Source organism: Peromyscus californicus, unplaced genomic scaffold (genome assembly GCF_007827085.1).
Source record: "Peromyscus californicus insignis strain IS unplaced genomic scaffold, ASM782708v3 Scaffold_11__1_contigs__length_118956290, whole genome shotgun sequence".
Lineage (NCBI taxonomy): Eukaryota > Metazoa > Chordata > Mammalia > Rodentia > Cricetidae > Peromyscus > Peromyscus californicus.
Window position 1 is genome coordinate 77574449 of NW_026294402.1, and position 24597 is coordinate 77599045.

At 35.0% G+C, this 24597-nt stretch overlaps 1 protein-coding gene across 4 annotated transcripts in view; it reads right to left on the bottom strand.

Annotated features, from left to right (window-relative positions):
- Phip (pleckstrin homology domain interacting protein) overlaps nucleotides 1–24597 on the bottom strand; it is a 125143-nt gene that overhangs the window by 87710 nt on the left and 12836 nt on the right. For 3 of the 4 annotated variants that reach the window (XM_052715311.1, XM_052715304.1, XM_052715321.1), the window contains 3 exons: nucleotides 20036–20186; nucleotides 19847–19945; nucleotides 3809–3969 (listed from right to left, as the gene is read on the bottom strand). In XM_052715311.1, the coding sequence (XP_052571271.1) occupies nucleotides 3809–3969; nucleotides 19847–19945; nucleotides 20036–20186 (411 nt within the window). Of the gene's footprint in view, nucleotides 1–3808; nucleotides 3970–19846; nucleotides 19946–20035; nucleotides 20187–24597 lie in introns of those variants that run through there. The other variant, XM_052715330.1, reaches the window with a different exon arrangement.

Consider the following 24597-nt stretch of genomic DNA (forward strand, 5'->3'; position numbering starts at 1 on the left):
TGACAGGTAGAAAGATTCAAATTCATTAAAAACACCAACCCATATTCTTTACTATAACCTCTAGTAAACGTAGCATTTTACATTCCTTTGCCTTAATCTCAATGGAAAAGAAATACATTTTACCTTTCTGAAAGGAGTTGTGGGATCTCTGTCCCTTCTCTCACTCTCTTTCTCTTTCTCTCTCTCCTTTTCCCTCTCCCTCTCTCTTTCTATATGAGACACTGTATGTGCCTCACTTTATGTGCCTGGCTGGCCTGAACTTTCTACATAGAGCCAGGCCTGACTCTGCCTTCTCCGGAGTACTGGGATTAAAGGCTTGCATCACCGCACCCGGCTGGGATCTCTGTCTTTTATGTGCTCAATGAACTTTTGTATTGCTGCCTTAGTCCTGAGAATTCATCAACTCTGTTTTTCTTTCGTAAACATAATTTCAGTCAGTGATTCTGAAACCAAGTAAAAAGATTATAAGATTAAGAATTGGAAAGTAAAATTTGTAAAATTTAACTTGTAATTATGCTATGTCTTTCCTTTTAAAAAATACTCTACCAAGACAATATTATTAAAATAAATTAACACAAATAATAATAGTTTCCTAAAAGAAAATTTCACTTACCAATTACAAGGAATTCCTGTAAAACTTTTCATAGCATTTATGAACAAGAGTTTAGCTGGAGGCTAGAAAATAACTCAGTGACTAGGTCACTGAGTTCAAAATCTAGCATCACACAAGCGTTTAAGACAGTAAAAACAGACGATGTTTGCTTAAGTCTGTCTAGAAATTAACAGCAGTAGGTAAAGCTCAATGGCTTTTATCTGTACCCCTTGATAGCTACTAATCACATGCAGTGTTTCAGATCCTCCCACAAAAACCCCGTTATGTTGCTACTATTATTATCCATTTCCCTCTCTCCTTCTTTAGAGGTAGTAAAGCTGTGTGTGACTAGAGCACTCTGAGGTCAAAGCTGATGCTCTTAAGGATAGTACTAAACCTGTATAGTTGGGCCTTTGCAGAAGACTCAAGAGAATTAGTCCCTTGGTAAAGCTTTCGAAAATACCCGAACCAGAACTTAGAAATAAAACTGTAAGTCTTAAAATACCCAATGTACTAAAAGAAAATACTGGTTAGTCCTTTATCAAATTGTTAATCCAATAAATATGTCAATGTGTTGACACATGAACTACTGTCACAAGCTTTACCTATCCCTCTTCAGTTTTCAAGACCAAACTATAAAGTACTAGTCAGCTCAGTATGTTGTGTGCTTCTAGAAAGTTGAATGAGAAAATACCCATCATCAGTTTGACTCTACAAGATAAATATGTGCAGTAGATATAAATGTGCCCTGTTACCCATTTAAGTGATAATACAAAAACAAAAGTAAATTTAAAAAAATAGGTCTCACCATCTGATACATGGCCTCTGCAAGCACCTGCACATAAACTAATGCAAACACACACACACACACACACACACACACACACACACACACACACACACACACACACAGAGAAAATAAATTTTAAAACACAAAAACCAGGCTCTATTAGCATTTCTACTCCAAGGTACTCTAACTACAAATCACCATATGAATGAAAACTATGAGTTTGCACAATTAGCAAATTATATCACATTCTTAAAAATATATTTTAGAGTCTAAGTAAGACTATATAATCATTATTATGCTCCTTTTCTTCCCTTTTGTATATGCCTTCAACTAAAGGAAACACCAGGAGGCAGTTTCTTCTTTACTTAGTCTTCTTCCCCAAGTGAAATGCCCTGAGATGCCCATTTTCTTGTAAGGCCAGATAATAAATAATTTCAACTCTGCAGGCCATATGATTCTGTGATAAACCATACGACAATGCTTTGTAGTTCAACAGTGACTACATGCAGTATATAACCAACTGTGTCTTTATTTAAAAAGAAAAACAAAAAACAAACAAAAAAAAACGGAACTATTTCCAAGAATAAGTGGTAAGCTCGATTAAGCCTAAGGTAGTTAATTTGATTATTCCCTGGTTCAAAGTACTTTCAAATGTTGTACTAAAAATTTTATTAAGCTCAAAAAATAGGAACAAACACATTATATCAATGTTATTTCATTCAAAACATTCTAAGTGTCGCCGGGTGGTGGTGGCGCACGCCTTTAATCCCAGCACTTGGGAGGCAGAGCCAGGCGGATCTCTGTGAGTTCGAGGCCAGCCTGGGCTACCAAGTGAGTTCCAGGAAAGGCGCAAAGCTACACAAAGAAACCCTGTCTCTAAAAACCAAAAAAAAAAAAAAAAAAAAAAAAAAAAACATTCTAAGAGATTATGCATCAAATTTCTATCAAATCAGATAATCCTGCATAAATTTGGTATTTACAATCCATATTTCTCTTAAAGAAAGAACTCCCATAAGGTCCTTTACTCACATCAACAATAGAAAAGCTGTGCTTTTTGAAATCATCCAAGTGACAATGGCGCACATTTTTTTATGGTCACCAAAATACAAAACCAACACAATACTTCTTCTCACTCTCATTTACTACCGCTTTTGAAGGAATTCTTTCAAATATTAGAAATGCCTTGATTTAGGTTTTGAAAACTAAACATTAACCTATTAAATTAATAGCTACATTGATATTCAGTTACAAATTTAAAAGTCAACTACTGATATGGCTGTAGCAAGCACAAAGCAAATACAGATATCTACTCTTCATGAGTTTAACAATCTATAAAGAAGCTTAGAAATTTTTATTTTTGTTTCATAAAAGCAATGGAAATGATAAAAGGTAAAAGTAGGAGATATTGATACCAGGAGAGAAGTACAAATGCCCAATGAATTAAAATCAATTAAAAAAAATGTGAAAATTCTTTCAGATGTTCTTTTCTGTAACTGTTCTATAGATAACTGGATATATAGGTAGTACTTAATTTATGTGCAAATTTACCCAAAGAAAAACAAAAGGAATCTATAATTATTGTTACTTTAATTAAAATTAGCAGCTGGAGAGATGGCCAGAAGTTAGGAGTATTTGCTATTCCTGTAGAAGACCTAGGCTGATTCCCACAACCTATATACATGCTCACAACCATCTATTAACTCCATCTCCAGGAAATCTGATGCCTCTTCTGAGCTCCATGGGCACCAGGTGCGCACATACATATGCAGGCAAAACACTCATATGCATAAAAAAATATAATAAATAAATCTTTAAAGTTAACAGCAGTTCCCCAAATTCAAAAATGGGAATTTCCATTTGAAGTTCTATCTCCCACTTTCTTGTTTCAAAAGTAATTACGGACTGTTAAGGCACTTGAAAAAAATAAGTTGAAATACTTCCAAAACAATTTTTCTCATTCAAAACTGAAAAGCCCTGCTGATCACAAAATCCTAAGCAAAGAGTGTCACATATGCTCAGAATTTCTATCACCATCTAAAGGAGTTTTCTCAGGTTAGCAAGTAGTTCTCTGCAGACAATACTTTTCCACAACTTGCCTGGGCTCTTGGTTCTAATTAAAAATATGACATAACCTTTTCTAAGAGCCCCATCATCAGCCTATGTGATTAATATTGAGAAATACATAAACGCACCACATAGGATAAATGTAACTGTGATTACACTGTAACAGGTCTAAATTTAGGAACTGCTAAACTTGGAAAAAGTTTGAATTTAAATAAAAACTTGTTAGAGCACACTTTTAAAATTGCCCAAATTTCCAGTTTCCCATTAAAATAAAAAGCAAAATTTTTACTTCAAGTTCTTATTTCAGCAATGTTTCTTCAATTCTATCTACCAGTAAAGATAAGACTTTAAAAATGACTTACAGTAAATATCCGCCTGCCAGTTCGATCAAAAGTTACACAGTACACCGATGATAAGTGTCCAAGAATTCGTTTATGCATCTTCATATGCTGATACACTGCAGTTGGAACAAGTCGTTCAAGTCTGTATTTCCCATTCAGCTTCCTTGAAAACAGAGTATCCGCTACCAAAAAAACGGGGGAATATAAATGTACTCCAGAAACAAACTATGTTTCTTAAATTCAGATTTCTAGAATTTGTTTATCACATGCTGCTTTAAAAAAAAATGCTTTCTATATGGCTCCTAAAGTCTTCAAAATAAAGAATAAAAATAATTTATTGCTTGAAATAAGTGTCCTCATTATTCTTATAAATAACCAAATGAAGTCAAATGATATATCAAAAGTCACATTCTTTAAAAACGCATTACACACACACACACACACACACACACACACACACACACACACACACGCACCTTTTAATGCTAAGAAATAAGGTTCCCTTACAAAAGCAGTTTAATCTGGACTCTAGTAATTCTTCTTTATCAATTAATAATACTCAAATACTCTAAATATGTCTCCAAGAATGATTTAAAACACATCTTTCCATGATTGAAAACAGAGAAGTCACTTGGGGATCTTGACTTTAAGAGCTGACTGAGGCTAATCTTCTGCTTTATATGCTAACTCCAACACAAAATGTTCTCATCTAACTTAATTACTACTGTACTTACTTCCTATACATAACTTATGGACAGAGAAGATAATCAATAAATCTATGCTGACTGATTTTTAACAGAAGGTGGCCGATTTCCCCCCTAAAGTACATGCCAGCACTATAGTTTCTCACTTGAACTTTATCAGAAAATTTCTTAAAAACAGTATATACAGTTTATATATACACACATACTATTATAACACACACACACACACACACACACACACACACAGTATGTTATCTAACTCAAATTAGAGCCTAGCAAAAATTATAATTTATGAAACAAAAGTATCTCACTCAGGTGTTTTTTTCCACATGCAATTTTTGACTCACACTACATTTGTGTGAGTTCTGCTGAAAAGATAACAAAACTACATGTTTCACAGGTTTTAAAGTAACACTATTTCAAAGTAAAATTATATATGCTTATATGTTCTATTACTATAAAATCTTGTTTGAATACAACAGATGTCTACTGTTAGCTTATAAATGCTATTCAATAATCTAACCCTGAAAACATCACAAGTCGTCTGAGAGCTGTGAATTAACTTTCTTAGTTAAGTTTAAGCAGGTTATACAATAATTCACAGTTACAGGAAACTCAGTAGGTTTCCATGATAGTTTAGCCTCTGTCATGCATTTCTTACCCACAGAAATAACCTGGTAATAAAGCATCTAATGCTTGGCTTCAATTTTATTTTGTGGACACAAAACCAGTTATCAACTATCCTTCAGAAGCAAAATAAAACTGTATTACTCAAATACCACAGACCCACTGACATCTCAGACTCACCTGTCTGTACCGTAAGAAAATAATTAATTAACATGCAACCCAAATGATGACAGTGTTATCAAGATGTACTTTACCTCCTTCTACCCAAAACTTACAAAATGCTTAGAAATTCAAATTTTATAATATTTAACACTGTTCAGGTATGAAGACACATCTGTTGGAGACAATTAAAATAACAAAACTGATATTTCACAATGACTACCCATAGTATGTATCAAAATTTTGTCAAAACTTTTTAAAAAAATCAGAGTTGATAATATATTATTTATAAAATATTTTATAGATGAGAACATGTTACTGCCTTAAAAATGGGGTTTACTCAATCTTCAAGATAACTAGAATTAAATTTCAGTCAACTAGAAAAAAATAAAAACCCCACACCACAGGAACAGTGAAGTTTGCAATCAAACATTCTAGAAACACAAGAAAGTATCTTTAACTACACTCAGTGACACTTAACAAGCAATTAATTATTTAGCATTCTATCCTGTAGGAGACAATATTATGAAGCTTTCAACTAACTTATGAACCTACCAACAGCACTAAGGATATGGCATAGTAAGGAAATAATTAATATATAGAGATACCAGGTAATCAAGTTGGTGTTTCAAACCTTGTAATTATAAGAATTAAAGAAGAAAGTATATATTAAAATACAATTGAAGAGGTCAAATTTAAAAAAAAAAAAACAACTATCAAAAAGGTAGGTCATTTTTACAAAAAAAAAAAAAGATAATCTAGGAATCAATGACCTCACATTTTTTCTTTTATTATCCCATTACTATAACATCTATCTATCCTACTAAATCTAACTATTTCGCTGAAAAATAGAAATTACCTTGTATTTCATTCACAAGCAAATGCAGAGCCTTTTAAACAAAAAGGAATATAAGTGAATCTTAGTTAATAAGATATATAAGGCTGTTCAACGTAATTTAGTGTTCAATGTAATTTAGTTTCTTGGGAAAAGACATAATGGCAATTACTCATATTCTAATAATGAGTTAATTATATTTTTGGATAAAATGGAAATGTCTCAAATTATAGAAATTTAAAAATTTTTGCTAGAGCAGAATATCACTTTTTTAAATGAGCATGGCTAAACAGATGTAAGGGGATACAAAGCAACTGTTCTTTTATTAGATTATTTATAGCTATAACTAGAAATATAACTTTGGTTTAAAAGTATGTTTATTTTCCTAATTATGGAAAAAGGAAATAGTTCTAAACTCGACCAAATAACACTAAATCATTTTCCCTTGGAAATTCTTTCTTATCATCCCAAGCCAAGAAGATACTCCTCTAGGCAGCCTACTGAATTTCAAATGTTTCCTAACTTCATGTCCCAGGACTACCACCTTCTCTATCTACAATATTTTCACTTCACTCAGAATAATCACCAACTTCCTTTGATACTGACCTAACAAGGTTTTACATAAACTTGTCTCATATGACGGTTAATATTAACTATCAACATGACAAGTAAGGAAGCAGGTCTCCAGGGTACACTTGTAAGGGATTATCTATATTAAAGCTAACTTCTGAGAATGTCTGTGAGAGACTGTCTTGATCAATTAATGTGGGGAAAACACATTTTTTTTTTTCCGTTTTTTGAGACAAGGTTTCTCTGTGTAGCTTTGGAGCCTGTCCTCAAATTCACTTTGTAGACCAGGCTGGCCCCGAACTCAGAGACTAGCCTGCCTCTGCCTCCTGTATACGACACCACTGCCCAGCTGAGGGAACACATCTTAACTGTGGGTGGGACCATTCCCTGAGCAGGGGGTACCTTCACTATATAAAATGGAGAGGGTAAGCTGAGCTCTGGCATACATGAATGAATTCACTGTTCTTGGTTTTAGACTGCGAATGCAATATAACTAGCTATTTCAAATTCATGATGCCTTGATTTCCCTCCTAATGAGGTACTGTAACCTGGAATTGTGAGCCAAGTAAACCTTTTCCCTGTCAAGCTGATTTTGCCTGGGTATTTTAATCACATCAACACCTGTCTGACTTCATTTGTTACTTCTGTCTCCTTTGTCAGCTCCAGTTGCTAATCTGCTTCATTCTTCCAACACTTCAGATATGCTCCTAATTTAGGGTGTTTGCATTAGCTGTACCTTCTGCCTACCATGCGCACGGGGGGGTGGGGGGTGAGGAGGGTGGGGGGTGAGGGGGCTGGGGGGTGGGGAGGTGAGGGGTGGGGAGGTGGGGGGTTGTTCTTTTAATCTTTCCTCAAATGCCTGGCCCCTTTTCTATGAAACCAAAACCGATTTTCCCATTGAAAATCATAACCACTCTCACCACTGGTAACACTTGATAGCCTTTATATAGCCATGTATTTGCTCCTTTACAAAACTCATTTACAGATAAAACCATATTTTTCCCACCTCTTCCCATAACATACAACGTAACTCCACAGATAATGTATTTTGTTTGTTTTATACTTAGATTACTCTAAAACCTGGCTATTTTCAGATCAACACATATTTGGTGAATTAATAAGTAACACAGCAATAAAATAACTAGATTTAAGAATAAGATGAAAATGGAGGATCTCTGTATCTGATAAATAAGAAGATATTTTCTATCTCCAAATACTGTTTTGTATTTCAACTACTCTACTAATTGACTTAATTTACAGATGAGAGCATAACTAAATTATGTTTACTCAATTTCCTGAAAGTAAATCAATAATGAAATAAAAATGTTAAAAATTATTAGCCATTTGAAATATCACTCCCTTTAACTACCATAGGTGAAAAGCCCCCAACACTGTAACTAATACATGTGTATGTAAAACAACACCTGTGTATGCAGGATATTGAGCTGAAGAGTTCAAATCCACTAATTTCTGTACCAGAAAGACAAAACTTCCCAAACAAATCACTTCTCTCTTCTAGCTATTTCTCAAGAATTGAATTATTTCTCTAGCCACAATTATGGTACATAGTCAATTTAGAAAATAAAACATAATTGCAAAAGTACAATACATAACCCCCACCCAAAGCAATTTCATAAATTATACAAGTTTTCTTCAAAAACCATTTAACACCTATGCAGTATTTGTGTTCAAATCTGACAACAGAGATGATAAGTTACTTTTTGTTTTTCCTTTTATTGAAAATAGACTCTTTTCTCACATAATATATCCTCAATACAATTTTCCCTCCCTCTGTTCCTCAAAGTTCCTCCTCACCTCTCCCTACCATCCTTATCCAGTCCCTTTCTGTCTCTCATTAGAAAAGAACTGGCTAAGAGATAATAATAAATACAACTAGATAAGATATAAGAAGGTAAAACAAAAACTATCTCACTGAAGTTGGACAAGACAGAGGGAAAAGAGCCAAAGAGAAAGCACAAGAATCAGAGACTCTTATCTGCACATTCAGAGTCTCACAAAAACACTACACTGGAAGCCAGACATAATATACATGCTGAGGACCTGGTGCAGACCTGTGCATGCTACTTTAGTCTCTGTGAGTTCTTATGAGCTTAAACAAGTTTTTTTGTTGTTTTTTTTACTTTTTTGTTTTGTTTTGGTTTTTTGTTTGTTTGTTTGTTTGTTTGTTTGTTTGTTTCAAGACAGGGTTTCTCTGTGTTGCTTTGGAGCCTATCCTGGAACTCAATCTGTAGACTAGGCTGGCCTTGAACTTACAGAGATCCACCTGCCTCTGCCTCCCTCCAGAGTGCTAGGATTAGAGGCGTGCGCCACCACCACCCGGTGCAAGTTACACTTCAGTTTCTGCAGATATGTTATGGAAAATCATTTCCATTTTCCACAATATACTTGGCTCCTATATAATGCTGTCTTTTGACACTATTTATCACATTTTACACAATCACTAATATCAATTTGTTCTGTGTTGCTTTCTCCTAATTCAATAGTCCTCCTGAGAAAACAGTACAATAAACATCTACTTTTCAAGATTTTTGTTTACATTTCTCATTTAGGCTTTTAATACATCTACTACTTTAATATACATAATAAAGTGAGTTTCTAAGAGTGATCTTCATAGTTTCATATATTTAAAAGTATAGTCACAGGGAGTAGAACTCTGGAAGGAGTAAAAGGATTAAAAGGTGTGGCCTTGTTGGAAGAAGTCTGTCACTGGGGGTAGGCTGTGAGGTATCAAAAACCCATGCTAGGCCCAGTCTCTCTCTGCCTACAATTCAGGATGTAGTGCCCAACTACTTATCCAACACCTCCGTACCCCCCACCATGTTGATAATGGACTAAACCTCTGAAATTGTAAGCAAGTCCCCAATTAAATGCTTTCACTTAAGAGTTGCCTCAGTCATGGCGTCCCTTCACAGCAACAGACAGTGACTAAGACAGAAGTTGGTTACAAGAGTAAGGTGTTGCTCGAACAGGCCTGACCATGCTATTTAGCAGGTGTAATATGGAAGACTTTGGTTGGGACTTTGGACTAGAAAAAACTGGTTATGCTTTAAGTGGGGCTTAATGGACGATCATTATAGGAACATGGAAGAGAATGCAACGGGCAATTTGACATGTGAGGACCCAGCTCAAGAAGTTCCAGAAGGGAAGAATATTAATAAGCAGCCTAGAGACCAATTGTATGATATTCTGACAAATAATATGGCTGCTTTTGCCCTTGTCCTAAATATCTGCCTGAGGTTAAAATGAAGAGTTTTAGATTAATGACATTAGCAGAGGAAATTTCAAGACAGCCTAGTATGGACTGTGTGTGTGGTTATTAGTGATCATGCTTAGGCTGATCTATAATGAAAAGGAGCAAGGTGAACAAGGAAAAATATAAAATGTACAGTGTGAGGAGAAAAAGAGCACCAGGAAGTGTAATGGAGCTAAGTCCTGTGCTCAAGGAGATAAAAAGTAAAGAAAAGCCTGATGAAGAGTTGCCTGGGTCATGATGTCTCTCCACAGCAATAGAACAGTGACTGAGACAACTTCTAAAGACTTCCTCCCCCAAATAACTAACCACTGTATCTAGCCTTTCAATTTTACTCACTCTTTTTTCTATTAAACTGTGATTAACAATTATTATAGGCTAATCTATGTCATTACTAAGCACTTTAGTTTTATAATTAATGACATTTTAATGTTTCTGGGTATTTTTCATTATAAGTCTATTTTAAAATATTTTGTTATTAACTAATTTTGAAGAAATTAATAATTAAAAATATTTGTTGCAAGTCTCAGTTTAGAGTCATTTGCTGATAAAATGACATCTTTCATTATCAAGTTCCTCTCTCTGGGTCCAATTTTCAATGCAGATGATTTTCTATACAGTTCAGCAACGTCACCCCAGTTTCTTTTACTATACAGGCACCAGTGTACCAAGCCCATTTTAGGAAGGAAAAGAGCACATTCGAAAGCACACAGACAGCAGCACAGAAGAGCATCTACGGCCATCTTGGTCACTACATTTTCAATGAAAGGATTCAAGGAAAGAATACATATGGCAAAAACCAACAACTAAGTACGAAAGCAGAAATAGTTTCCCTCTCAAATGGTCAGACTTTTTCTCCTTTTGCAAAGTACGTAGTAAAATGTACAAGAATTCAGGTAAAATTTTAAGAAATTACCCAAGTTCTAAGGTCAAAATTAAGCACAATTTTTAAAAAGAACTTTACGATGAATAAAACATGTGATATACTACCTATTGTCATGTAGGACAGCTGTTTCCCCCTAACATCAGAACTGGAGGGCCCAGAACTACACAATTACGAAAGCAAAGCCTATCTATCAGCCTAAAGAATACAAGAAGAAATGCAGCTGCAGGTTTCAAGCCTGGGGAAACAATTTCTGTGAAAGAACACTTAGAAGAGAAGAAAATGAAGAGGCAAAATATCTAACTTAGAAAGTATTTTGGTACAATTTGAGCAACCCAAGTCTTTTTTTATACAAAATAAGAACTCAGATAAGAAACATTGGGGTATTTTAGCAGAAGGTTGTTTGAAGTAATGTATATTAATTTTATTACCCTACCTTGCCTAATTTAATTCTGTGACTGTGATTTAAAAAACACTCAGACTTGAAAAGTTCCCTAGTATCCTCTAAGTAAAATGTTAACATAAGATTTATAATAATAAACACCAAAATGTTTCCTAAATTAAAACAAAAAAGAATGAACTGTGAATAATCTGTAACTAGGTTTCATTTTAATCTCCACAATGTCAAGAAAGACTTTGTACATAAGGCTTACAATCAATTTCTGTACATTAAAGACTATAGAAATCTATGAATCGATGAAACTAAATTTTAATTACAACAAAGTGATAAAAACCTAAATGAGCAAAAGAAAAAAAAAAACAAATTATCATGTGTCCCATCTTTAATGTTAGTGAAATAGTACTGTATTTCTAACTAAACATTCAGAGAGCACTTTCTCTATTCTTCTAAGTTTACTCTAAACAAATACTTGTCTTTACAGGGTAAGAGTGACTTCAGAATTTCTATCATACAAATATACTGTATGGTCTAAAGTATTTAATGTCAACATTTACATAAAATGTTGTTAAAAGGACCACAAAAGGGTTCTAATAAAAAGATGTATGACAGTGGCAGGCAAAAACAACAAAATACAAGATATATATAGATAGATAGACATATCTATCTATATATATCAAATATATTGAAAAAAAATGACTGAAGGAGGAAGAAAGCCATCAACATCTAGCCATTATAGCTAGAGAGGCTCATGGTAAAAGGACTTCAGTAATGTAAAATCTGGGCCAAATAGATGGTCCAGTGGCTAAAGACCCTTGCCCCAGATCTTCTGGAGTTTCATCCTCAGGGTGGAATGAGAGAACTAACCCCTACTAGTTGTCCTCTGACCTTCACAGGAGCACTGTGGCACGAGTACAGCCACAAAAATAATTGTATTTTTTAAAAGTTAAATATTAGCAGATGAACTTCAATAATGCTGAAAAATGTCAATGTATTGTATCTGGAAATGATGGCTCATAATAGGTATATTTACTGAGTGCTTTCCTACATTCTAGAAACTACTCAATGCAGTAGTTTCTTATATATATTGTCTTTACCATAAGAAACTATATGCCTCATCAGAAAGAAAACTGAAAGTAAACTATAATGATCCCAACACTACGGTGCTTACATCAACATTAGGAAAAAAGACTGAAAGGAAATATTCCAAACTATAAGCATATAACCAATTACACTGATTTTTTTTTTTTTTAAAGCTTTTCTCTGTTTTCCAAGCTTTCTCCTACTGGGCACATACTCTTCTACAGTGTCTAGAAAGATTAACTTAAATCCAACACTTGATTCAATCACAAAAAGCATTAGAAATAAGCATATTAAAGAATATGAAAATATACTATGCTACAGAAAATGCCCACTGCCAATTTCACATGGACTGAAAACTGATATAAAGAATTCACATACTGGTGAACACACTATAACCCCAGCATAAAGGAGACTAAGGCAGAAAGAGTGCAAGCGTTAAGGCTAGTGTAGGGCTCCATCATAAGACAACACCTCAAAAAGCAAAATCAACAACAAAAAAATTGCTTTAAGCCGGGCGGTGGTGGCGCACGCCTTTAATCCCAGCACTCGGGAGGCAGAGCCAGGCGGATCTCTGTGAGTTCGAGGCCAGCCTGGGCTACCAAGTGAGTTCCAGGAGAGGCACAAAGCTACACAGAGAAACCCTGTCTCGAAAAACCAAAAAAAAAAAATAAAATAAAATAAAATAAAAAATTGCTTTAAAAAAAATATCACATATTCTGATTTGTAAGCCAGAAGATAAACACAACAGACCCGCTATTTTGGCTGCTGCAGGATATTTGATCACACTGTGTGAAAATGTGTCACTGTTTTATTCTGATGAACTTAATAAAGAGCTGAATGGCCAATAGCTAGGCAGGAGAGGATAGGCAGGATTTCCAGGGAGAGAGAGAAACTCAAGAGATGAATCTAGGTACAGAGGAGATGCCAGCGAGACACAGAACAAGTTGAACTTACAGAACGAAGGTTAAAAAGTCATGTGGCAGAACTCAGATGAAAAGAAACAGGTTAATTTTAGTTATAACAGCTAGTTGGGAACAAGCCTAAGCTAAAAGCCAAGTTTTCATAATTAGTAAGTCTCCATGTCATTATTTGGGGGCTGTTGGCCCAAAAGAAAGTCTGACTACATTTGGTTTTAAGTAAGTTTGATTTATAAAATCTCTCACTGAGTGGCTGGCTCAGTGGGTAAAATGTCAGCAATGCATGCATAAGGACCTGAGTTTGAACCAGGGCACCCACATAAAAACTAGACATGATAGCCTCAGTGCTGAAGAGGCAAAGACAATAATATCCAGGAAACTTGCTGTCAGCTGAGCAAAATCAATGACCTCTAAAGTTCAATGAGAGATCCTAACTCAAGAAATGAGGTGAACAGCACAGAGTATGACATGTGACTATACTTCTGGCCTGCACATGTGTATACATGGATTTGTACCTGCACATACATACATTTACACAGGAATACTCCCCATCCCACCACACACACAAATTCACTCTGCTTTTAAAATCAAAGAAAGATAGATCAAAGATAGTTATGTTCTATTTTATTTAGGAAGAAAGATTTAAAAGGGAACATCTAATTCACTATATAAGCATGAAAATTATTAAGGTTACGATTAATAAGTAGAAGAAGTTATATTACATTAACAGAAAATGACAACCTAAAAATCCTAATTTGAAGGCCAGAGAGCATGTGGAAAATATTTCAACATGATTTGGTTCATTTCTACAGCACCACCTGGAGCAGAACAAGATAAATCACATAATTAACAGCTCCAACTTCAGCCAAAAATGATGATTACAGTATTAAAAGGACAATCCCATAATCAGTTTCATAGTAATAATTAAGAAAGGTAATGGAGAAGAGAAGATGGAAATAATCTCTTGGGCAAAAGAACAACCATGAAAGCTTTTCTCCTTATTTTACTAATGTAAATAAAAGGATTGATATACTTAGGAGTTAAATCTTCACATGTTGAGTTTTAGTGTTCAGCTGTTTTACTTAAAAAAAAAAGCAGATTTAGTAAATACTTTAAGGGATGAACAATGTCTAAAACACAGCAAAGTAGGTGAAATTTCAGGCAGGTAGAAATGATAATCCTAAAAATTATGCGAAAGGTTTCCTGAGCCAAGTACATAAGGAATAAAATGAAAAGGAAAAGATAATGACTATATTATTACTAGAAATGGTATTTCTTTCCCCTTTACTAGAAATCAATTTGATGCTACTTCAACTAAAAAATACCACAGTAGAAAAATACTTTTAAATTTTAAGTATTGGCAAAAAGTTTACTTATTTCAATAAAAATTGTTTACAAGTTTTAGTTTTTGGCCGGCATAGTAGCACACACCCTTAATCCCAGCTCTTGGGAGGCAGAGGCCAGCAGATCTCTAAGTTCAAGGCCAGCCTGGTCTACAGAGTGAGTTCCAGGACAGCATTCTACAGCATTCTACACAGAAAGTCCCTGTCTCCAAAAAAAAAATTTAGTTTTTGGTTGGTGCTGAGGATCAAACAAAACTACTTTTAAATGTCTACCCTTAAAATGCTATATAGTTTTTCTCTATGTCAAACATCCCAGTCATTTAACTTTGAGCCAACTAACATATTTACAGAGCTCATATGAGCCAAGTGTGGACAATAGCATATTAATAGAGAAAAGAAGTGGTACTTACCCTTGTGGAGACTGAGTCTCGAAAGGCAGAAAGATAGGAAATAAGGGCTTACAACGTTGCTGTGAAATAGTATTTTAACTGGACAAAGATGTGTTACATTTGTTTATGCTGCAGAATATTACTTTAACTGTGTAATAGTGTGTTACATTTGCTTGTGCTGCATTTGCTTAACGATGTAAGGATGTGTGTTTAATTATGTAAAGATGTGTTGCATTTGTTTTGGCTTGCCTGCCTAAGGCACCTGATTGGTCTAATAAAAAAGTGAACAGCCAATAGCTAGCAGGAGAGGGATAGGCGGGGTCAGCAGGCAGAAAGAATAAATAAGAGAAATCTAGGCTTTTGAGAAGAACAAAAGAAAAAAGAGAACAAGGAGAAAGAAGGGGACACACCCAAGGCCAGAAACCAGGCAGCCGCTAGTCAGCCAGACACAAGAAGCAATGAAAGTAAGATATACAGAAAGAAAAGTAAAAAGCCCTAAGGTAAAAGGTACATAAAGAATAACAGGTTAGTTTAAGTTAAAAGAAATACCCAGAAACAAGCCTACACTAGGCCAAGCATTCATAACTAGTAAGTCTTCGTGTCATGATTTGGGAGCTGGTTGGTGACCCAAAAGAAAAAGCCTGGTACAAACAACTCTTCAGCTTTCTACAGGTCCACACTGAATGCCAAAATGATGTTGGCTATTTTTGCTCTTTTGGAGGGCTTGCCACCCAGCTCCTCCACCCCCTCAAAACACACACACACACACATACACACACACACACACACACACACACACACACACACACACACACACACACACACAAAAGGCTCTGGCTGGCCTTGTTTCTTGCCAGCTTTCTATAAATTTTTACATCTTTGGCCTCTGAGCTTTTTCGTTTTCTTACTTCTGTATATCTTACTTTCACTCTTACTCTGTGGCTGGCAGTATGGTTGGGTGGCTGGCCCCTAGTGTCCTCCTCTCCTTGTTCTCTTGCTCATTCTTCTTTTCCTCCCAGATTTCTCCTTCTGTTTATTCTCTCTGCCTGCCAGCCCTGCCTATCCTTTTTCCTGCCTTGCTATTGACCATTCAGCTCTTTATTAGACCATCAAATGTTTTAGACAAGCTAAGTAACACAGCCTCACAGGGCTAAACAAATGCAACATAAACAACAGCAACACATCTTTGTACCATTAAACAAATATTCCACAGCATAAACAAATATAACACATCTTAAAATAATATTCTACAACAAACAATGGTATTCACAAATAAAGGTATAGATTAGGAAATTATGGAACATATAGTAAAGGTTCCAAACATAAGGGGGAAAGTTTAAGTAATTTCTCTAGAAATCTAAAAACTGAAAAAATAAATAGACAAAGAATGTTCACAGGAGGTGAATATATTCCAAGTTGAGGGAACAGTGAGTACAATGGCCTGGTGCCTTAAAACACCATTAAAAAAGTGGAGACAGGAGATGGCTCAGAGAGTTAAAGAATCTGCTGCCAAGCCAAATACCCAGAGTTCAATCCCCAGGACCCACATGGTGGAAAAAAATCAATTCCCACAAGTTGTTCTCTGACTTCCATATGAATGTGTATTATGCGCATGCACACACTACACACAAACAAAATAAATGCAATAAAAAAATTAAGAAGTCAATTATAGAGCTGGACAAGGTAGCAGAGGCTTGTAATTCCAACTCTGCAAAGTCAGCCTGAAATGCACAGTGAGAGCCTATCTCAATAAAAAGGAACAAAGAAAAAAGAAAAAGCACCAAACACAGTAAGTCTTGTATGATTAACACACAAAATACAAAAGAACAAGTGTCAAGAGAAAAAATTAAGGAGTGAAGATGTGGCAGGTGCATTTTAACTAGATTCCAGTGAAAATGAGTTTAAAGTCTTCACGGAGAAATGCATAGAATAATGTAAGATTTGCTTTAAGATAATTTATTGTAACTTTCTCTCTTGGCAGCAATGAAAATGAAACTAGAAAGGAAGCAACTAAAAGCAAAAGCTGATTTAGTGAAACAAATCCAATTATTCAAACTACAAAATTTGGGGTTAGGGATGTAGTTTAGTTGGTAGAGTTCTTGTGCATCCACAAAGCACTAAGCTCTATCCCTAGCAGGAGATAAACCAGGTGTGGCAAGGTACACACCTATAATCTCAACTCTCAAGAGGTAAAGGGAAGAGAATCGCAAGTTCATCCTCAGTTATAAGTCTAACACATGAAGATTCCTTTTATTTTCTTAAGGAACCGAGTACCTGATTTCAAATTCAAGTACTTATCTGACAATATGTAAACCTGAAAGAATATACCACACTTCATTATTTCTACAGTTCTTATACTAAGGCATACTTCCAACAATTATTATACTCAAATAATAAATGGACATAGCCGGTATGTTAATGCATAAATAACTTCACAGAAGTAAAAGAGTTCTTACTATATAGTAGACATATAAAGACAAATGCAAAAGCTGCAAACCAAAGCCAACAGAGAACACACTGAATTTGTTACCACGTCTACCATTTGGTTTCTTCGTTAATAAAAGGGGTCTTTTACAGAGCTGCTGTGAAGTGCAAATGACCCCACTGGTTCTGCAGACTCAACGCTATTTTACACTAACAATTACTTATATTGGCTGTCCCTAAGCAATCAAAGCATTATGTGTTATAAAAGTAAATTATTTTATGGGAGACTATTTTACTACATTGAGTCTTATTGGAGGAGCTGAATAAAGCACTAATATCTATATAAAATCTACTCAAATCCTAATCAAAGGATTCTTGAAGAAATTGAAAAAGTCAAAGGCCTAAAGAAAAGATGACAATCTGTTTCATTTACAAAGATGAAAACCCAACATCAAACTCAACAATCACAATGGGAAAATACATAATGAGAACTGAAAGGAGAAATGGTGAGTACATCCTAATTAGTAGTTGAGTTGCTTGTCAGATACATCGTGGGATAAGGGAATCTTTTATCTCATCTATAACTTAAAAATAAACTTCATCAATTATTTACTACAAGAAATGAAAACGTAACTTTTTTAAAGATTTATTTATTTATTTTATGTATATGAGTACTCTGTCTGCATGTATGACTTTATGCCAGAAGAGGGCGTCAGATTTCATTACAGATGGTTGTGAGCCACCTCGTGGTTGCTGAGAATTGAACTCAGGACCTCTGGAAGAGCAGCTGGTGCTCTTAACCACCTAGCTATCTCTCCAGTCCTGGAAGAGCAGCTGGTGCTCTTACCCACCTAGCTATCTCTCCAGTCCCTGAAAACACAACTTTAGAAGCACTAAACTCCATATGGAAATTGCAATTTTTCAAAAATTCACCCCTTTGTTTTATCAGCCGTAACTTGAAATAGAAATTGAAACAAAATCTTACAAATCTTTGAGAGCTATCCTCATATTTCATAAAAGAAAAAAAAAATGAAGGGGAAAAAAATGACCTTGGATGGGGCAATACCCTTTTCTCTTTACAGAAGACAGAAGAGTAAAAAAATAAAATAAAATAAAAAATTTTAAAGTTAACATTGTGCCAAATGGAAATGAGAAATAAATTTAAAGAAAGATAAATTAAGAAGCAAATGGCAATATAAAAAGAAAATAGCTAAGCTAAGTTTGAAATGACTAGCCACAAACTGTAAAAAAAACTGTTATGTTAAAACTATGATGAAGAAAGCACAAGAAAATGAATTGTGAAAGGAAAACAGCTACTGTAAGAGAGCAGGTTGGAATGAATGTGCTTAGGTGATGAGCACTATGTGATGAGTAAGTAGAGGGATAAACTATGAACAGAACGGAAGAAAGGAGTAACAATGAATAGGGAAAAATTGATCACTAGGGAAAAGCTGTACAGCATAATTTACATAAGATTAATATTAAAATGGTATTAAATCTTACCAATAAAAGATAAGTAAACAAAATATAACCAATTATGATTATATATCATGCAAATATCAGGATAGTTTTGAAAAACAGGTAAGAGGAAATGACTCAGAATGCATCACAGAAAGAAAAAATTGTAAACAGCAAAGAGGGTAACAGACTAAATTTTAAAAAGTCCATTTCATTAACTGAAGTTCTAGAAAGGAAAAATAATGAAGCAGACGTTATTTAAAAAAAAAGAAGAAGAAGAAGAATTTTTCAGCTTCACTAAAAGACATTAGGCAAGAGAGTGCACATGAGAAAAGAAGCTAGGACTAACATGAATCTCTAAAAGCCAGGAGCTGACATAATGGTAAATAAAACAAGTATCTCTAAAATGTCATAATTTACCTTCATGTATTTCTTTGGGAAAAGCAAAGGTAAAGTCACAAAAAAAATAAGATTATAGTGTTAGACAATGTACTGGAAGGGAGAAAGGTAGAAGACAAGGTCAAGAAGTCTAGTCTTGAGGATGGTCTATTAATTCACAAGACAATGTCTAGTAGTAATAGAGGTGATAGGCTGTGTCTATAAAGCAATTCAAGAGGCAAACTTATTTGCAAATTTGTTCTCTTTGAAACTTTAGACAAAAAATATGCAATGCTTAACCAAACTAGTTGTTTACTAACATTACAGCTAACTGGAATTATGATACTAATTAACTAAACATAATTTTTAATAAGGAAGTTTTAGGAAAAATAAAACAGAGATGACCAATCTTTATAAGAAGCAACGCCTATAATTTACAATTGTACATTATGTTCATTATTGAAACTATTTATATAAGAAAATCTGAGAGGTTTTTCATCTTTGAATGTTGATATACATAATATATGCATAATATAAAGATCTCTGACATCACAGTAACCAAAAACTATTTTCAATAGGTTTTTACCTAGAGGATATCACAACATAGTAAACTCAACTCACCAATGCTAGGCGGGCTACCATAGTTAACTGGAGACTCTGGTGGCCTTCCACAATGTAGTGCAGCCAGAGCAGATCCTTTCCATACCACATGCTTGCAGCCTATCAAAACATACATTTTATGAATACAAAAATAAAATATAAAAACTAAGAAAAAGAAAGTCTAAATTGTAAAAAAAAAAGTGTTCATACTTTTATTTGTACGTAGCAAGGACTGTCTCCCAGCTCCTAATAAAGTTTGTACTCCAGGAACACTCTGAGGAATTTCTTGCTCAAGAAGAGGTCCTAGTCGATGACAGATCTGCAGCAAGTGATCAGGTGCAAGATGTCTATAATACTTCACCTATTATGTTAAAAACAGACATAGACACCTATTATGTCCCAGACAACAGTTTCAAAAATTACAATCTGTTTAGGTTAGTCAACACTGTTTTCACTCCAGAAGAATGTTCAGATTTTGTTAAACCACTTAACTCACAGAACAACCAAGTTGCCTATCATTTAGTATACTAAGGAAGAAAAAGTTGCTATAAATTAATGTAAACTAAATGTAGTTAAGTTCTATAAATTAACATGCTGGCCAATGCCAATACTAAATAATGATAAACATACAGTTTCAGGGCAGGGGATACAGCTCAGTTGGTAGAGCTTGCCCAGAATGCATAAGGCTTTGGGTTTTTATCTCTAACACTATATACCTATAACATTATAGATGTGGTGGTCCACACCTATAACCCTAGCAGTGTGGAAGGCCAGATGCTCCACTGTGTAAAGTTGAGGCCAGCCTGGGATGGAAACTCTGAATATGCCCCACATCCATAAAAAAATATAAATATATATATGTATAATATATACACAGCATTTGGAATTTCAAAACCTTAAAGCAACAACAACAAAAACCCATAAAATCCATGTTAAGAAACTGCTATTATGTCTCTAGAATAATTAAAAATTAAAGACAATTAGTAGTTTTAGATTCTCATTATAAAAAGTTTAAAGGTATTTAATATACCATCTACGCTAACTTTTTTTTTTTTTTTTAAGAGACAGGCTTTCAACTATGTAGACCATGTTGGCCTCAAACTAAGAGATTGCCTACCTCTGCCTCCCAAGTGCTGGGATTAAAGGTACCACCATGCCCTACCATGCTTACTTTTAATTTACCAGAAACCTTTAAAAGGGGTGGGGAGGGAGGCAAAATTCTAATTGTTATATCAAACAAGTTTCAACAGAAAAATAAGCTATCTACTATAAAAAGATGAACCACATTAAGAACTCCACACCACTGATTAACAACATATCAGCAACTGAAAGCATAATGTTCATTCTTTTTATTTCATCTTTTAATAAATATTCTCAAAATCCAAAATGAATTAAATTAGAATATATACTATCTTCCACTTTACATTTACCTCCCAAAGTTATGAAATATGTCCTATTGTAGAAACTAACCAAGTAAGGTGCTCTTCAAACATGTGCTAAGAACCATGATGACTCTCCATAATTAAGAATAAAACCTTTTCCCTGCCATTTTCTGTCTGCAGTAGTGGTTTCCAGACGCCACATACACAACTTATGACTTCATGACAGAGTCAACAAAGACTAATGGTCTAAGTAAATAAGGTAAATAAAAAAGCCATTTCCCTTATAAATTTGTTTTGAAAAGTTCTAACATAGATGTTACCTGTGATAACATGAAATTAGATTACTATACTGGTGTCTGATAGGTTTCTAGTATATGAAAAAGTAATGGCAACCACCAGTAGAGTACAACACACATTAACAAAGGAATGCAGTAATTTGTAGTGTTGAAAAGGGTCTTGAGCCCAAGTCTCCAAGTATTTTATCCACTAGGCAATCTTAATATGAATTTCTTAAAATACAGAGGGCTATGTAAATAGATAAATCCTTTTATTATATCTCATATTATCTGTTATATTCTTTTTATTTTCCCCTTCTCAGTGCTGGGGATAGATGGCCTTGAGCATGCAAGACAAGCATTCTACCACCGAGATACACCTTTAGGTTTTATTATACTCTGAAGACTAGCATACACATTTTTTAAAGTTGGCTTCTAACATGAAGCCAGTAGCAGAACTCTTACTCCAGAAGACATTCCTGTTGTGAAGATAACTTGGAGTCATACTGTCACACTGGTAATTAAAAACAGAGGTCTAGAATAAATATATTTAGGTGGTTAAAAAGGCTTGGCAGAATGAATATCTTTAGAAAAAGAGAGACTTAATAAAATATGCATTACAAATGATGTACAATATACTCTCCTGGCCAGTGTCAGTAAAGCCTCTCCGACTCCAGAAGAATCTGTTTTTAATTTGGTCAACCCATAATTTCCCTAACTTGTTTAGCTACAGCACTACTTTCTCCCTAGTATCTGTCAGACTCAGAACATACTTTAAGAAACACTAATGATGCCTGATGGTGGTGCGCACTCAGGAGGCAGAGGCAGGTGGATCTCTCTGAGTTTGAGCCAACCTCGTCTTCAAAGTGAGTTCCAGGACAGCTAGGGCAGTTACATAGAGAAACCCTGTCTCAAAAAACCAAAAAAGAAACACTAATGAGTAGTAAATTAGTAAATTATCTTTAGCATTTATAAGAAAACATAACAAAATAAAAGATATTTCAAATTATATTTACACTTTTCTCTGATAAGCTCCAGATTTTGAATGTTCTTACCACACAAAGATATCATAAATGTATCAGGTAATGGATACTTAAACACTGACTGATAACCATACAATGAACATATATCTAACACTGCACTTTACCTCATGAAGAACTGTTGTGTCAACTGAAAATGTAATTAAGCCTAAGAAGATAGCTCAGCAGGTTAAGAGTGCTTGGTGAGCAAGCATGGGGAGCAGAGTTCAAATCCCTAAAGGCCACAGGAAAATCCAGGAGTGGTCATACATGCCTATAACCCCAGCACTGAGGACATGTGACAGGAGAACTGCTGGGGCTTACTCATGGTTAGTCTAGTGACAGGATAAGTAAAAGGCCCTGTCACAAAGGCTCAAAGGACTAATACAGTGATGGAGCAGAACACCTGCTAACTAACACACACACAGACACACGGACCTTAAGTTATAAAGGCCTGGAGTATTTATAAGGGGTCTTTTGGATCCAAACTTAAAACAATTATTGCTTTAAAAGGTTTTTAAAATTTACGTGTGTGTGTGTGTGTATGTGTGTGTGTGTGCCCCCAGTGCTTGCAGAGGCAAGAAAGCATTTGGGATCCGGAGTTACAGGGGGTTATGAGATGCCTGAGGCAGATGCTGGAATCTCAACTTAGCTCCTCAGCAAGAGCTACAAATACTCTTAAACACTGAGCCATCCCATCTCTCTGGCCCAAATATAAATATTTTAATGTGACCTCTGAAACTGCTCAAAATTCCTTTTCAGTTTTTTATTTTAGCAAGGTGAAGTTTATAATGGTCTTGTTTTAGAATCTGTAGGCTGAATACTTTTTCAAGTAGTAAGACTGGTAACCTTTTCTACAGATCTCTACCTTTTAGTAAAATATTACGAATCCACTTTGACTAAAGCTTTCTTTGATAATGTAGAATATTCCAATTTTTCAAACTCAACTTTCACTTTCAAGTTAGAAGAGACATTCAGTTCTTAAATGCAATGCTTTCTCCAGTTTCTGAGATATTAAATATAGAAACTGACTTGTCTACTGGAAATCTTTTTCTTTACCCACCCACTTCCAAACCTCATTTTCCTCATGTCTGTCTATGCTTCACTGCCTTCTGTGAGCTGTTGTTATACACTACCTTAGTTAGTCCCTTTTTGCACATCTCTTGTTTACGTTTCAAGTTTTCCCTGGTCACCCATAACATTTCAAAGTATGTATATTAATTCTTAATAAATCTTTATACTTTAAACCTCAGTAAGAATCTAATGATAACTATAATCCTCATCAGAAATCCATTCTATGCCTCTCTAGCAGGGATTTCAGAAGACATCATACTATATTGAATCACTGACCAACTAATTTGTCTGTGTCCCATGTAAGACACAGGATTAGACTGATTTACCTATGTACTAGGTACCTAACAACTTGAAGGGGTTAATAAATGATTATTTAGATACATGAACATGTTAACAAAGACTTGCTGACTTCGTCATTACCCAATACTGAAAACATTTTATTAGCACCTACTCTAGCACATAAAAATAAAACAGCCGGGCGGTGGTGGCGCACGTCTTTAATCCCAGCACTCGGGAGGCAGAGCCAGGCGGATCTCTGTGAGTTCGAGGCCAGCCTGGGCTACCAAGTGAGTTCCAGGAAAAGGCGCAAAGCTACACAGAGAAACCCTGTCTCGAAAAATCAAAAATAAATAAATAAATAAATAAAAATAAGAGAAAACAAAATAATGTTTGACTTTATGCATTCTAGTGCTTTATTCTAGTGGTTTCAAACACTTTTCAAAGCCACAGAAAATTCCCCAAATAAAATTCTAAATGAAACAGGAAAGTACAGATACTGTATTAAAGTATTCTAATGTAAGTAGCCCCAAATAATACAATCTCCATGTTCTATTTGACACTATTTCTCTTCGGCAGTCTGTAAGGTATTATCACCAAAAGGGGGTGGAAGGTGAAAACAGACTAACAATGTTCTCCTTCCCATAATAAGCTCTTCTGAGTCCTTTTCCATACCCCTTTTGTCATCTATGCGGGGGGGGGGGGGGGGGGGGGGGGGGGGGGGGGGGGGGGGGGGGATTTTGTTT